The sequence below is a fragment of the Macaca mulatta genome, chromosome 7 (genome assembly GCF_049350105.2).
Source record: "Macaca mulatta isolate MMU2019108-1 chromosome 7, T2T-MMU8v2.0, whole genome shotgun sequence".
NCBI lineage: Eukaryota > Metazoa > Chordata > Mammalia > Primates > Cercopithecidae > Macaca > Macaca mulatta.
Genome location: NC_133412.1, coordinates 27,972,916 through 27,985,165, shown reverse-complemented (window position 1 = coordinate 27,985,165; position 12,250 = coordinate 27,972,916). Strand labels below are relative to the sequence as shown.

The 12,250-nt window shown below is 43.4% G+C and overlaps 1 protein-coding gene across 6 annotated transcripts in view; it reads left to right on the top strand.

Annotated features, from left to right (window-relative positions):
* TRPM7 (transient receptor potential cation channel subfamily M member 7) overlaps nt 1-12,250 on the top strand; it is a 119,993-nt gene that overhangs the window by 26,575 nt on the left and 81,168 nt on the right. For all 6 annotated transcript variants that reach the window (XM_077939403.1, XM_028850915.2, XM_028850914.2 and 3 more), the window contains exon 4: nt 7,377-7,575. In XM_077939403.1, coding sequence (XP_077795529.1) covers nt 7,377-7,575 — 199 coding nt within the window. The remainder of the gene's footprint in view (nt 1-7,376; nt 7,576-12,250) is intronic.

The window sequence follows — 12,250 nt, the reverse complement described above, 5'->3', positions numbered from 1 at the left end:
CTTTATTTAGCATTTCATATAGTGCAGCTTCACTGAACATGAATTTTCTCAGTTTGGTCTATCTGAAAATATGTTTCTTTTATTTTCATGTTTGAAGAATGTTTGCACTGGACATAGAATTCTGGGTTGTTATTTTATTGCAGCAGGTTTTTTTTTTTTTTGAGATGGAGTCTTGCCCCATCGCCCAGGCTAGATGGAGTACGGTGGCGTGATCTCAGCTCCCAGCAACCTCTGCTTCTCGGGTTCAAGTGATTCTCCTGCCTCAGCCTCCCAAGAAGCTGGGACTACAGGCACCCACCACCACACCTGGCTACTTTTTGTATTTTTAGTAGAGATGGGGTTTTACCATGTTGGCCAGGCTGGTCTCCTGACCTTGTGATCTGCCCGCCTTGGCCTCCCAAAGGGCTGGGATTCCAGGTGTGAGCTGTTGCGCCCGGCCCATTGCAGCACTTTAAAGATGTTGTTGTTTTATCTTGTAGTTTTTGTTTCTAATGAGAAGGCAGCTGTCATACAGTAGTTGTCTGCCTGTGTGGAATGGGTCTTTTTTTTCTCTAGCTACTTTAAAGATTTTTTTTTCTATGCCTTTGGTTTTCAGCAGCATATCTATAATATGCCTAAGAGTGATTCTCTTTGTACTTATTCTGCTTGCGTAAATATTTGCACGTTCAAATTTTTTACCTAATTGAGAAGGTTTTTGTTTTTGTTTTTGTTTTCCTTTGAGATAGTCTTGCTCTGTTGTCCAGGCCCGAGTGCAGTGGCACAATCTTGGCTTACTGCAACCTCTGCCTCCCAGGTTCAAGCAATTCTCCTGCCTCAGCCACGCAAGTAGCTGGGATTACAGGTGAATGCCGCCACACCGGCTTATTTTGTGTTATTAGTAGAGATGGGATTTTACCCTGATGGTCAGGCTGGTCTAGAACTCCTGACCTTGTGATTCGCCCGCCTCGGCCACCCAAAGTGCTGGGATTACAGGCATGAGCCACTGCGTAGGCCAGGAAGATTTTTTTTTTAAATTAACTTTTTTTTTTTCTTTATCTGATGTATTGAATAATTTCTATTGATGTATTCAGGTTCACTCACTCTTATTTCTGCAGTCTCCATTATGCTGTTTTGTCCATACAGTGAATTTTCTTTTTTTTTTTTTTTGATACGGAGTCTCACTCTGTCGCCCAGGCTGGAGTGCAGTGGCGCAATCTCAGCTCACTGCATACTCTGCTTCCAGGGTTCATGCCATTCTCCTGCCTCAGCCTCCCGAGTAGCTGGGACTACAGGCGCCCACCACCACACCTGGCTGATTTTGTGTGTTTTTTTTTTTTTTTTTTTTTTAGTAGAGATGGAGTTTCACCATGTTAGCCAGGATGGTCTTGATCTCCTGACCTCGTGATCTGCCTGCCTCAGCCTCCCGAAGTGCTGGGATAACAGGCATGAGCCACCACGCCCGGTCCATCCAGTGAATTTTTTTTTCCTTTTATTTTTATTTTTATTTTTATTTTTATTTTTGGAGACGGAGTCTTGCTCTCTCGCCCAGGCTAGAGTACAGTGGTGCAATCTTGCAAGCTCTGCCTCCTGGGTTCACGCCATTCTCCTGCCACAGCCTCCTGAGTACCTGGGACTACAGGCGCCCGCCACCATGCCCAGCTAATTTTTCACTGTGTTAGCCAGGATGGTCTCGATCTCCTGACCTCGTGACACACCTGCCTCAGCCTCCCAAAGTGCTGGGATTACAGGCGTGAGCCACCACGCCTGGCCCATCTGGTGAATTTTCTTTTTTCTTTTTTTTTTTTGAGATGGAGTCTCGCACTGTCGCCCAGGCTAGAGTACAGTGGCGCGATCTTGGCTCACTGCAAGCTCTGCCTCTTGGGTTCACGCCATTCTCCTGCCACAGCCTCTTGAGTAACTGGGACTATAGGCGCTCACCGCCATGCCCGGCTAATTTTTCACTGTGTTAGCCAGGATGGTCTCGATCTCCTGACCTTGTGATCCGCCCACCTCAGCCTCCCAAAGTGCTGGGATTACAGGCGTGAGCCACCGCGCCCGGCCCCATCCAGTGAATTTTCGTTTCACACCTTACATTTTTCAGTGCTGTGATTGCTATTTGATTCTTTGTTATAGTTTCCATTTCACTGCTGAGATGTACCCTGTGCGCTCTCATTGTGACTGTCTATTCCTGTATGTCCTTCAGCATATTTATAATACCTGCATTAGAGTCTTTGTCTACTGATTCCAACATTTGCATCATTTAGGGTCTGTTTCTGATGACTGCTTTTTTTTCTTCATCTTTTAAATGTATCTTTTTTGTTGTTGTTTTTCGAGATGGTGTCTTGCTCTCTTGCCCAGGCTGGAGTGCAGTGCTGTGATCTTGGCTCACTGCACCCTCCACCTCGCGTATTCAAGCGATTCTCCTGCCTCAGCCTCCTGAGTAGCTGGGATTACAGGCATGTGCCACCACGCCCGGCTAATTTTTTATATTTTTAGTAGAGATGGGGTTTCACTATGTTGGCCAGACTGGTCTGGAACTCCTGACCTCAGGTGATCCACCTGCCTTGGCCTCCCAGAGTTCTGGGATGGTGTGAGCCACTGTACCCGGCCAGTAATTTTTTATTATATATTGTTGTTCTGGAGTAAATAATTTTCCTGTAAGGAGTGTTCAGTTTCTTTCTGACAGGTGATTAAATTAATTATTGGTAGATTCTTTTGTCCATTCAGTTTGATTTTTTTCTTTGTTAGGACAGTTCTACTTCTATTTTGAACATAGTCCTAGGATGTGGACCTTCCTCTTAAGTTATAGGTTTTTTTGTGGTCTGAACTGAGTGTTCAAGGGGTTCAGTTACGTCTTTTCATGCTGAACTAAAACTGCTGTGTCTTCCAGATCTTTAGGACCCAGTTATCAGACCCACACACAGCAAGTGATTGCCGCTAGGCATCACAGAATCTCTCATAGATCCACCTTAGACCATGGCCAAAGACCCATGGTGAATCCCCATGTGAGATTTTTTTCCTTCTTGTCTTTATGGATCCATTTTCTCTGGTAGTCTGCTACAAATTCCAGCTGTTTCAACAGCCGAGAATTCTGTTCTCTACTTCCTTGCTTGGCTCGATGACTACCATTTTCTGCCTAGGTGTCATCTCTATGATTGAGAAATTTTCCCCAAGCTTGTGCAATCATGGGGGTTTACCTTATGTATTTCCCTCATTTCAAGAATCACAGCTCCATGTTTCTTCTTGTTTAATGCCTGAAACAGTTGTCTCATATATTTTGTTCACGTTTGTGTCAGGAATCTCCGAGACCACATTCCATGATTTAGCTAGAATGAATCACAAGACTTAGCATGTAGTGGTACTCTTTGTAAGATTTAATAAGTGTTATGTTATCTCTGTTGAGGAAGTTTCCTGCTTTCCTAGTTTTCTGACAATGCTTATAATGAATAGACATTCAGTTTTGTCCAGTGCTTGTTTTCCTTTTTGTGGAGAACGAGGTCTCGCCATATTGCCAAGGCAGGTTTTGAACTCCTTGGTTAAAGCTATGCTCCCACTTATGCCTCCTTAAGAACTGAATTGCAGGTGTGAGCCACCACGTCCGTTTCTTTTTTTTTTTTTTTTTTTTTTTGAGACAGAGTCTCACGCTGTTGCCCAGGCTGGAGTTCAGTGGCGCGATCTCGGCTCACTGCAAGCTCCGCCTCCTGGGTTCACGCCATTCTCCTGCCTCAGCCTCCTGAGTAGCTAGGACTACAGGCGCCCGCCACCGCGCCCGGCTAATTTTTTGTATTTTTTTTTAGTAGAGACGGGGTTTCACTGTGGTCTCGATCTCCTGACCTTGTGATCCGCCCGCCTCGGCCTCCCAAAGTGCTGGGATTACAGGCTTGAGCCACCGCGCCCGGCCACCACGTCCGTTTCTTTTTTCTTTTTGGGGGGAGTGGGGAAACAGGGTCTCATTCTGTGGTCCGGACTGGAGTGCAGTGGCACAGTCACTGCAGACTTCATCTCCTGGGCTCAGGTGATCCTTCCCCTTCATCTTCCCAAGTAGCTGTGACCACAGGTGCATGCCACCATGCCTGGCTAATTTCTGTATTTTTTTGTAGAGGAGGAGTTTTGCCATGTTGTCAGGCTGGTCTTGACTCCTCAGCTCAAGTGATCCTCCCACCTTGGCTTCTCAAAGTGCGAGGATTACAGGCACGAGCCACTGTGCCTGGCCTAGTCTTTTCTTGTAATGCTAATACTTTGCCTTTTTTTCTTTTTTCTTTTCTTGAGATGGAGTTCCTTTTGTTACCCAAGCTGATCTAGAACTCCTGGCCTCAAGCAGTCTTCCTACCTCAGCCTCCTAAGTAGCTGGAATTAACAGGCTGTTTTTGTTTTTGTTTTTCTCCAAAGCAGAATGACTCTCACCTCATGAAATGAATTGGAAAATGTACCCACTTATGATTTTTTTGGAAGAATGTGTGTAGAATTGATATTTCCTCCTAAATATTTGATGAATTTCACCAGTGAAGGCATCTGGCCTCAAATTTTCTTTGTGGGAAGGTGTATTAATGATTTTTTTTTTTTTGAGACAGAGTCTTGCTGTATTGTCCAGGCTGGAGTGTTAATTTATTTTCCTGTTCAATTTTTCTCGTTATTCTGACTTCAGTTTATCAGTTTTATTTATCTTTTCAATGACAAGCTTTTTGTTTTCTTGCTTTCCCCCAGTGTTTTTCTCTTTTCTGTTTCATTGTGGTTTTTTTTGTTTTTTTTGAGGTGGAGTCTCACTCCGTCAGCCAGGCTGCAGTGCAGTGGCATGATCTTGGCTCACTGCAATCTCTCTCTGCCTCCTGGGTTCAAGCAATTTTCATGCCTCAGCCTCCTCAGAAGCTGGAATTACAGGCGCCCACCAGCACACCTGGTGAATTTTTGTATTTTTGGTAGAGACGGGGGTTTCACCATGTTGGCCAGGCTGGTCTCGAACTCCTGACCTCACGCAGTCCACCCGCCTCAGCCCTGTGAAGTGCTGGGATTACAGGCATGAGCCACCGCGCCCGGCCCATTCTGTTTTCTTTATCATATCTTTTCTTCTGCTTACTTTGAGGTTAATTTGCTCTTATTTTTAGTTTTTTTTTTTTCTTGAGACAGAGTCTCGCTCTGTATCCCAGGCTGGAGTGCAGTGGCGCAATCTTGGCTCACTGCAAGCTCCGCCTCCCGGGTTCACACCGTTCTCCTGCCTCAGCCTCCCGAGTAGCTGGGACTACAGGCGCCACCGCGCCTGGCTAATTTTTTATATTTTCAGTAGAGATGGGGTTTCACTGGGTTAGCTAGGATATTTTTAGTTTTTACGGTAGAAGTGTAGGTTATTTTTTAAATGAAATTTTCAAAAACTTTATTTGGAAAATTATTATTAGTATTATTTATTTATTTATTTTTCGAGAAGGAGTCTTGCTCCGTCGCCAGGCTGGATGTGCAGTGGCACGATCTTGGCTCACTGCAACCTCTGCCTCCCGCGTTCAAGTAATTCTCCTGCCTCAGCCTCCCGAGTAGCTGGGATTACAGGCACGTGCCACCACGTCTGGCTAATGTTTTATATTTTTAGTAGAGATGGGGTTTCATTATGTTAGCCTTCATCATGCTCATATTTTTTTTCTACGTAGTCTTTTTTTCTTTAATTTTTTCTCTTAGAAACAGAGTCTTACTATGTTGCCAGACTAATATCAAATTCCTGGGCTTAAGCAATCCTCCCCCCTCAGCCTCCCAAAGTGCTGGGATTATAGGCATGAGCCACCGTGCCCAACAAGCATGGTCTTTTTTAAAATTTTAAAAAAATTTTTAGTAGAGACAGGGTTTCACTGTGTTAGCCAGGATGATCTTAATCTCCTGACCTCGTGATCGACCCGCCTCGGCCTCCCAAAGTGCTGGGATTACAGGCATGAGCCACTGTGCCTGGCCTGTCTAGGTCTAATTTAGTGCGTCTGATTTAATGATGCTGTTTTTGAGGACTCTATCATAAGCCTTCTGTGTTACGAGATCTCTACTCTGGCTGGTGGGAACATAAACTGTTCCCTGCCCTTTATGAGCTTCAGAAATTGTTTCGGCTGTTGCTGTCTAGTAGCTCTTAACTTTGCCTTAAGTAGTTATTTATTTATTTATTTATTTTGGGAGACCAAGTCTCACTCTTTTGCCCAGGCTGGAGTGCAGTGGCCCGATCTCTGCTCACTGCAGTCTCTGCCTCCCAGGTTCAAGTGATTCTCCTGCCTCAGCCTCCCTAGCAGCTGGGATTACAGGTGTGCACCACCATGCCCAGCTAATTTTTTGTATTTTTAGTAGAGACGGGGTTTCACCCTGTTGGTCAGGCTGGTCTCAAACTCCCGACCTCAGGTAATCTGCCCACCTCGGCCTCTCAAAGGGCTGGGATTACAGGCGTGAGCTACCGCACCTGGCCAAGTAGTTATTCTTCCACATGCTGGCCCTTCTGCAGATATTTGCAACCCTCCTCTTTTTGTTTTCTACCTCACAAACTCTAAGCTGCCTTGACTTCTTCAAACTCTGATCTGATTTTAAGATTGTATCGAATCAGTGAGACTGCCCAGCTCCATTAGATTCCTACTTTCGGTGTTACAGTTCAGTATGTACTTCTGGGTAGAATGCCATCCGTATTTGTACCCTAGCTTCAGACACCATTGATCACCCTTTTGTCACTGTATAGATTAGTTCACTTTTTTTTGAATTTTGTATACGTGGAATCATGTAAATATATAATCTTTCGTGTCTAGGTTCTTTCACTCAGTATGATGATTTTGAGATTTATCCATTCTCTAGTATCATTAGTGGTTCATTCATTTATCTTCATTATTGGATGATATTTCTTTTTCTTTTCTTTTTTTTTTTTTTTTTTGAGTTGGGGTCTTGCTTGCTCTGTCATCCAGGATGGAGTACAGTGGTGTGACCAAGGCTGACTGCATCCTTGCTGGGCTCAGGCAAGCCTCTCACTTTAGTCTCCTGTGTAGCTGGGACTGCAGGTGTATGCCACCACACTTGGCTGATTTTTAAAACTTTTTTGTCAAGTCAGGGTCTTGTCGTGTTTCTTAGGATGGTCTTGAACTTTTGACCTCAAGGTCCTCCAGCATTGGCCTCCCACAGTGCTGGAATTACCCACATGAGCCACACCCGGTGTAAATGCTATTCTGTTATATGCCTATACCATGTTTTGTAGATGCCTCACGTTAAATTTAGATGATGAATTCATCTTAGACTATGCTATTTCAGTGCTATAATGAAGGTATTAATATATAGATATCCTAAAATCAAAAAGCTTATTTTTATACTATTTGTCGGTTCATTCATTTTTAATTTCATTTTTTCATTAACTCTAATTTTTTGAAAGGCATTTTAATCATCTCACCTTTTTCTTTTAGGTGTTTTTGTGGTCGCTTGGTCAAGCAACATGCTTGTTTTACTGCAAGCCTTGCCATGAAATACTCAGATGTGAAATTGGGTGACCATTTTAATCAGGCAATAGAAGAATGGTCTGTGGAAAAGCATACAGAACAGAGCCCAACGGATGCTTATGGAGTCATAAATTTTCAAGGGGGTTCTCATTCCTACAGAGCTAAGGTATGTCACATATTGAATTTTTCTTCATTTATGTTGTTATTTAAATAATAAATATCACAATTTGTGTAGCAACATTGACAAAAAGTTGGTCTCAGTAATTTGCATATTTTAAAGTACAAGGTACATACAAATATAGAATTGTATCTTTCTGGTGGATTGAACCTTTCATCATTATAAAATGTATTTTGTTTCTTGTCATTGTTCTTGACATGGTTTGCTTTTTCTGGAATCAGTATAGTTAAGCCATCTTTTTTCCTTTTTGGTTTTAACCTTTTACGTTTAAGAGGTTTCTTTTAATTGTTTTTAAAAAAGTTATCTGCTGTGTATTTAAATTTAAATTTACCATTATGTTATTATCTATTTGTCTCACTTTTTTCTTTGTTCTGTTTTTTTTCTTATATTATTTTGGATTAAGTATTTTTTATTATTTTCTTACTCCTTTATTAGCATATTATTTATACAGTCATCCTTCAGGGGCCTTGGTTCCAGGACTTCCCTCAGATACCAAAGTCTGCAGATATCATAGTATGTGGATGTAATCTATGCACACCCTCTTATATAGTTTAAATCATCTCTAGATTCCTTATAATACCTAATATAGGCCAGGCACAGTGGCTCACGCCTATAATCCCAACACTTGAGAGGGTGGGAGGATGGCGTGAGGCTGGGAGTTGGAGACCAGCCTGGGCAAAATAGTGAGACTCTGTCTCTACTTAAAATAAAAAAATTAATAAAATGCCCGATAACGATAACGTAAATAGTTGTTTAATTGCATTGTTTAAGGAATAATGACAAGTAAATAAAGTCTATACATGTTTAGTATAGGCTCAGTTTTTTTTCTTGAATATATATGATTCACCATTGACTGAAACCATAAACGTGAATCCCATGGATACAAAAGGCCTACTATACGTTCTTTTTCTATTCTTTTTTTTTTTTTTTTTTTTGAGATGGTGTCTCACTCTTTTGCCTAGGCTGGAGTGCAGTGGTGTGATCTCGGCTCACTGCAACCTCTGCCACCTGAGTTCAAGCAATTCACCTGCCTCAGCCTCCAGAGTAGCTGGGACTACAGGTGTATGCCACCACGTCCAGCTAATTTTTTGTGTTTTTAGTAGAGATGAGGTTTCATTGTGTTAGCCAGGATGGTCTCCATCTCCTGACCTCGTGATCCACCTTCCTTGGCCTCCTAAAGTGCTGGAATTACAAGCATGAGCCACCACGCCCGGCCTCTTTTTCTGTTCTTTAGAAAAAGAATATTATAGGTCGGGCGTGGTGGCTGATGCGTGAAATCCCAGCACTTGGGAGGCCAAGGTGGGTGGATCACCTGAGATCAGGAGTTCGAGATCAGCCTGGCGAACATAGTGAAACCCCATCTCTACTAAAAATACAAAAACTAGATGGGCATGGTGGCACGAGCCTGTAGTCCCAGCTACTTGGGAGGCTGAAGCAGGATAATCACCTAAACTTTGGAAGTGAAGGTTGCAGTGAGCTGAGATCACACAACTGCACTCCAACCTGGGCGACAGAGCGAGACTCTGTCTCAAAAAAAGGAAAAAGAAAAATAATACTGTAATAAATGTGATAAAATGCTTTTTTTTGTTTGTTTGTTTGAGACAGTCTCGCTCTGTCACCCACGCTGGAGTGCAGTGGCACGATCTTGGCTCACTGCAAGTTCCGCCTCCCGGGTTCATGCCATTCTCCTGACCCAGCCTCCTGAGGAGCTGGGACTACAGGCACCTGCCACCACGCCCAGCTAATTTTGTGTATTTTTAGTAGAGACAAGGTTTCACCGTGTTAGCCAGAATGGTCTCGATCTCCTGACCTCGTGATCCACCCGCCTCGGCCTCCCAAAGTGCTGGGATTACAGGCGTGAGCCACTGCGCCTGGCCGATAAAATGCATTTTTTTAACTTGTTATGTGCAGTCATGCATCACTTAAGAATGGGGTTATGTTCTCAGAGATGTGTTAAGCAATTTCGTTATGCTAGCACCATGGAGACCATGGAGTGTATTCAGACCTAGATGGTATAGCCTACTATATGCCTAGGCTATATGGTATAGCCTATTGCTTTTAGGCTGTAAACCTCTATGGCATGTTATTGTACTAAATATGGTAGGCAGGTGTAGCACAGTGGGAAATATGTGTTTAAATATATCTAAACAAGAAACAGGTACAGAAGTATGGTATAATATTATGGAACCACTGCATGTATGCATGCAGTTCATCATTAATCAAAATGTGTGGCACATGACTGTACTATAAATTAGTCCTTTACCACTTTTTCAACAATGCAAGAACCTTTGGAATATTTGAAACTGCATTTATTTCTCTTAAGACTTATGTGCTCTTGTCAGCATAAATTTTAATTTTGTTTATTTTAAACCCCTAAAATATAGTTATTATTTATTTAGATTTGAACATTTTAACCTTGGCGTGGTGGCTCATGCCTGTACTCCCAGCACTTTTGGACGCCTAGACAGGAGGATTACTTGAGTTCCAGGACTTTGAGACCAGCTTGGGCAACATAGTGAGACCTTGTCTGTACTAAAATTCAAAAATATTAGCTAGGCATGGTGGTACACGCCTGTAGTCCCAGCTATTTGGGAGGCTGAAGCAGGAGGATCACTTGAGCCTAAGAAGTCGAGGCTGCAGTGAGCCCTGGACCATGTCACCAAACTCTAGCCTGGGCAACAGAGCCAGACCTTGCCTGTAAAACAAATAACAACAAAAACCATTTTCACCTCTACATTGTTCTGCCTGCCTCCGTGTTCTGATGAGAAAAAACTGTGCCAAACAGTGAGCTTATCATCTCTCTAAGTTTTTCTTTTCTCCTGGATCCCGATCCTACAAATTCTCACTGCGTTTGTACCCTGCTAGTGTCTTTTTTTTGCCCAAGCTGGAGTGCAGTGGCGCAATCTCAGCTCACTGCAACCTCTGCCTCCTGGGTTCAAGAGCAAGAGATTCTCCTGCTTCAGCCTCCCGAGTAGCTGGGATTACAGACAGGGTTTCACCATGTTGACCAGGCTGGTCTGGAACTCTTGACCTCAAGTGATCCACCTGCCTCCGCCTCCACCTCCCAAAGTGTTAGGATTACAGGTGTGAGCCACCATGCTCGGCCACCTGCTCATGTCTTCATGCAGGTGTTGTTCTTTTTTCTAGTTCTTCTAGTTCCTGGGAGCAGAGTAGGTCCAAACCAACCTAGTCTATCATTGTAGGAAGTGGAATTTCTCATTTATTTCTAATATAGTATTAAAAACATTAACTTTAGACTACTTCTCTAATACTACTTTATGTGCCCAAATATAATAATGAGTTAAACAAAACCGATACAGAAAGACTTACTATAGAACAAATCTGGCTGGGCGCAGTGGCTCATGCCTGTAATTCCAGCACTTTGGGAAAGCCAAGGCGGATGGATCACCTGAGGTCAGGAGTTCAAGACCAGCCTGACCAACATGGCAAAACCCTGTCTCTACTAAAAATACAAAAATTAGCTGGGGCTAGTGGTGCGTACCTGTAATCCCAGCTACTCTGCTTGGGAGGCTGAGGCAGGAGAATCTCTTGAACCCAGAAGGCATTCCAGCCTGGGAGACAGAGCGATACTCTGTCAAACAAAACAAAACAAAACAAAACAAAAACAAATCCTATTGACAAAGCATTCTTTGTCTGGTTTGGTAGCTTATGCCTGTAATCCCAGCACTTTGGGAGGCTGAGACGGGCAGATCACTTGAGCCCAGGAATTCAAGACCAACCTGGGCAACATGGTGAAACCCTGTGTCTACAAAAAATACAAAAAAAATTAGCCATGCTGGGTGCCATGTGTCTGTAATCCCAGTACTTTGACAGGCTGAGGTGGGCAGATCACTTGAGCCCAGGAGTTCAAGACCAGCCTGGGCAACATGGTGGTGAAACCTTGTCTGTATAAAAAAATACAAAAAAAAAAATTAACCATCCAGGGTCCGTGTGTCTGTAGTCCCGGCTGCTTGGGAGGCTGAGGTGGGAGGATGGCTTGAGCCTGGGAGGCAGAGGCTGCAGTGAGCTGAGGTGGCGCCACTGCACTCCAGACTGGGCAACAGAGCCTGACCATGTCTCAAAAAAAACAAAACAAAACCAAAGTATTCTTAAGGGACTCCGGAGTCTTCTACTCAGTTTTATGGAATTCTGGGATTTTTTTGGCTTCATTTCTTTTGCTTTTTTTTTGTTTTGAGACGTAGTTTCACTCTTGTTGCCCAGGCTGGAGTGCAATGGCGCAATCTCGGCTCCCTGTAACCTCTGTCTCCCGGGTTCAAGGGATTCTCTTGCCTCAGCCTCCCAAGTAGCTGGGATTACAAGCGCTCACACCTAGCTAATTTTTTGTATTTAGTAGAGATGGGGTTTCACCATGTTGGTCAGGCCGGTCTCGAACTCTTGACCTCAGGTGATCCACCTGCCTCAGCCTCCCAAAGTGCTGGGATTACAGGTGTGAGCCACTGTGCCTGGCCTCTTGGCTTCATTTGTTTGTCAGTACTGAGATTTTCAGTGGTGTTTGGTCTTTGTAAAGGAATGGGAAATACATCATTTTGCAAATAAGGTTTCTTATAGATGATTTTTAAATGTCTCAATGTCTGAATATTTGAAGTTTCTTATGAGCTACTTCATATATGTGCTTGAGGCCAAGAGAATGAATTAATGTGAG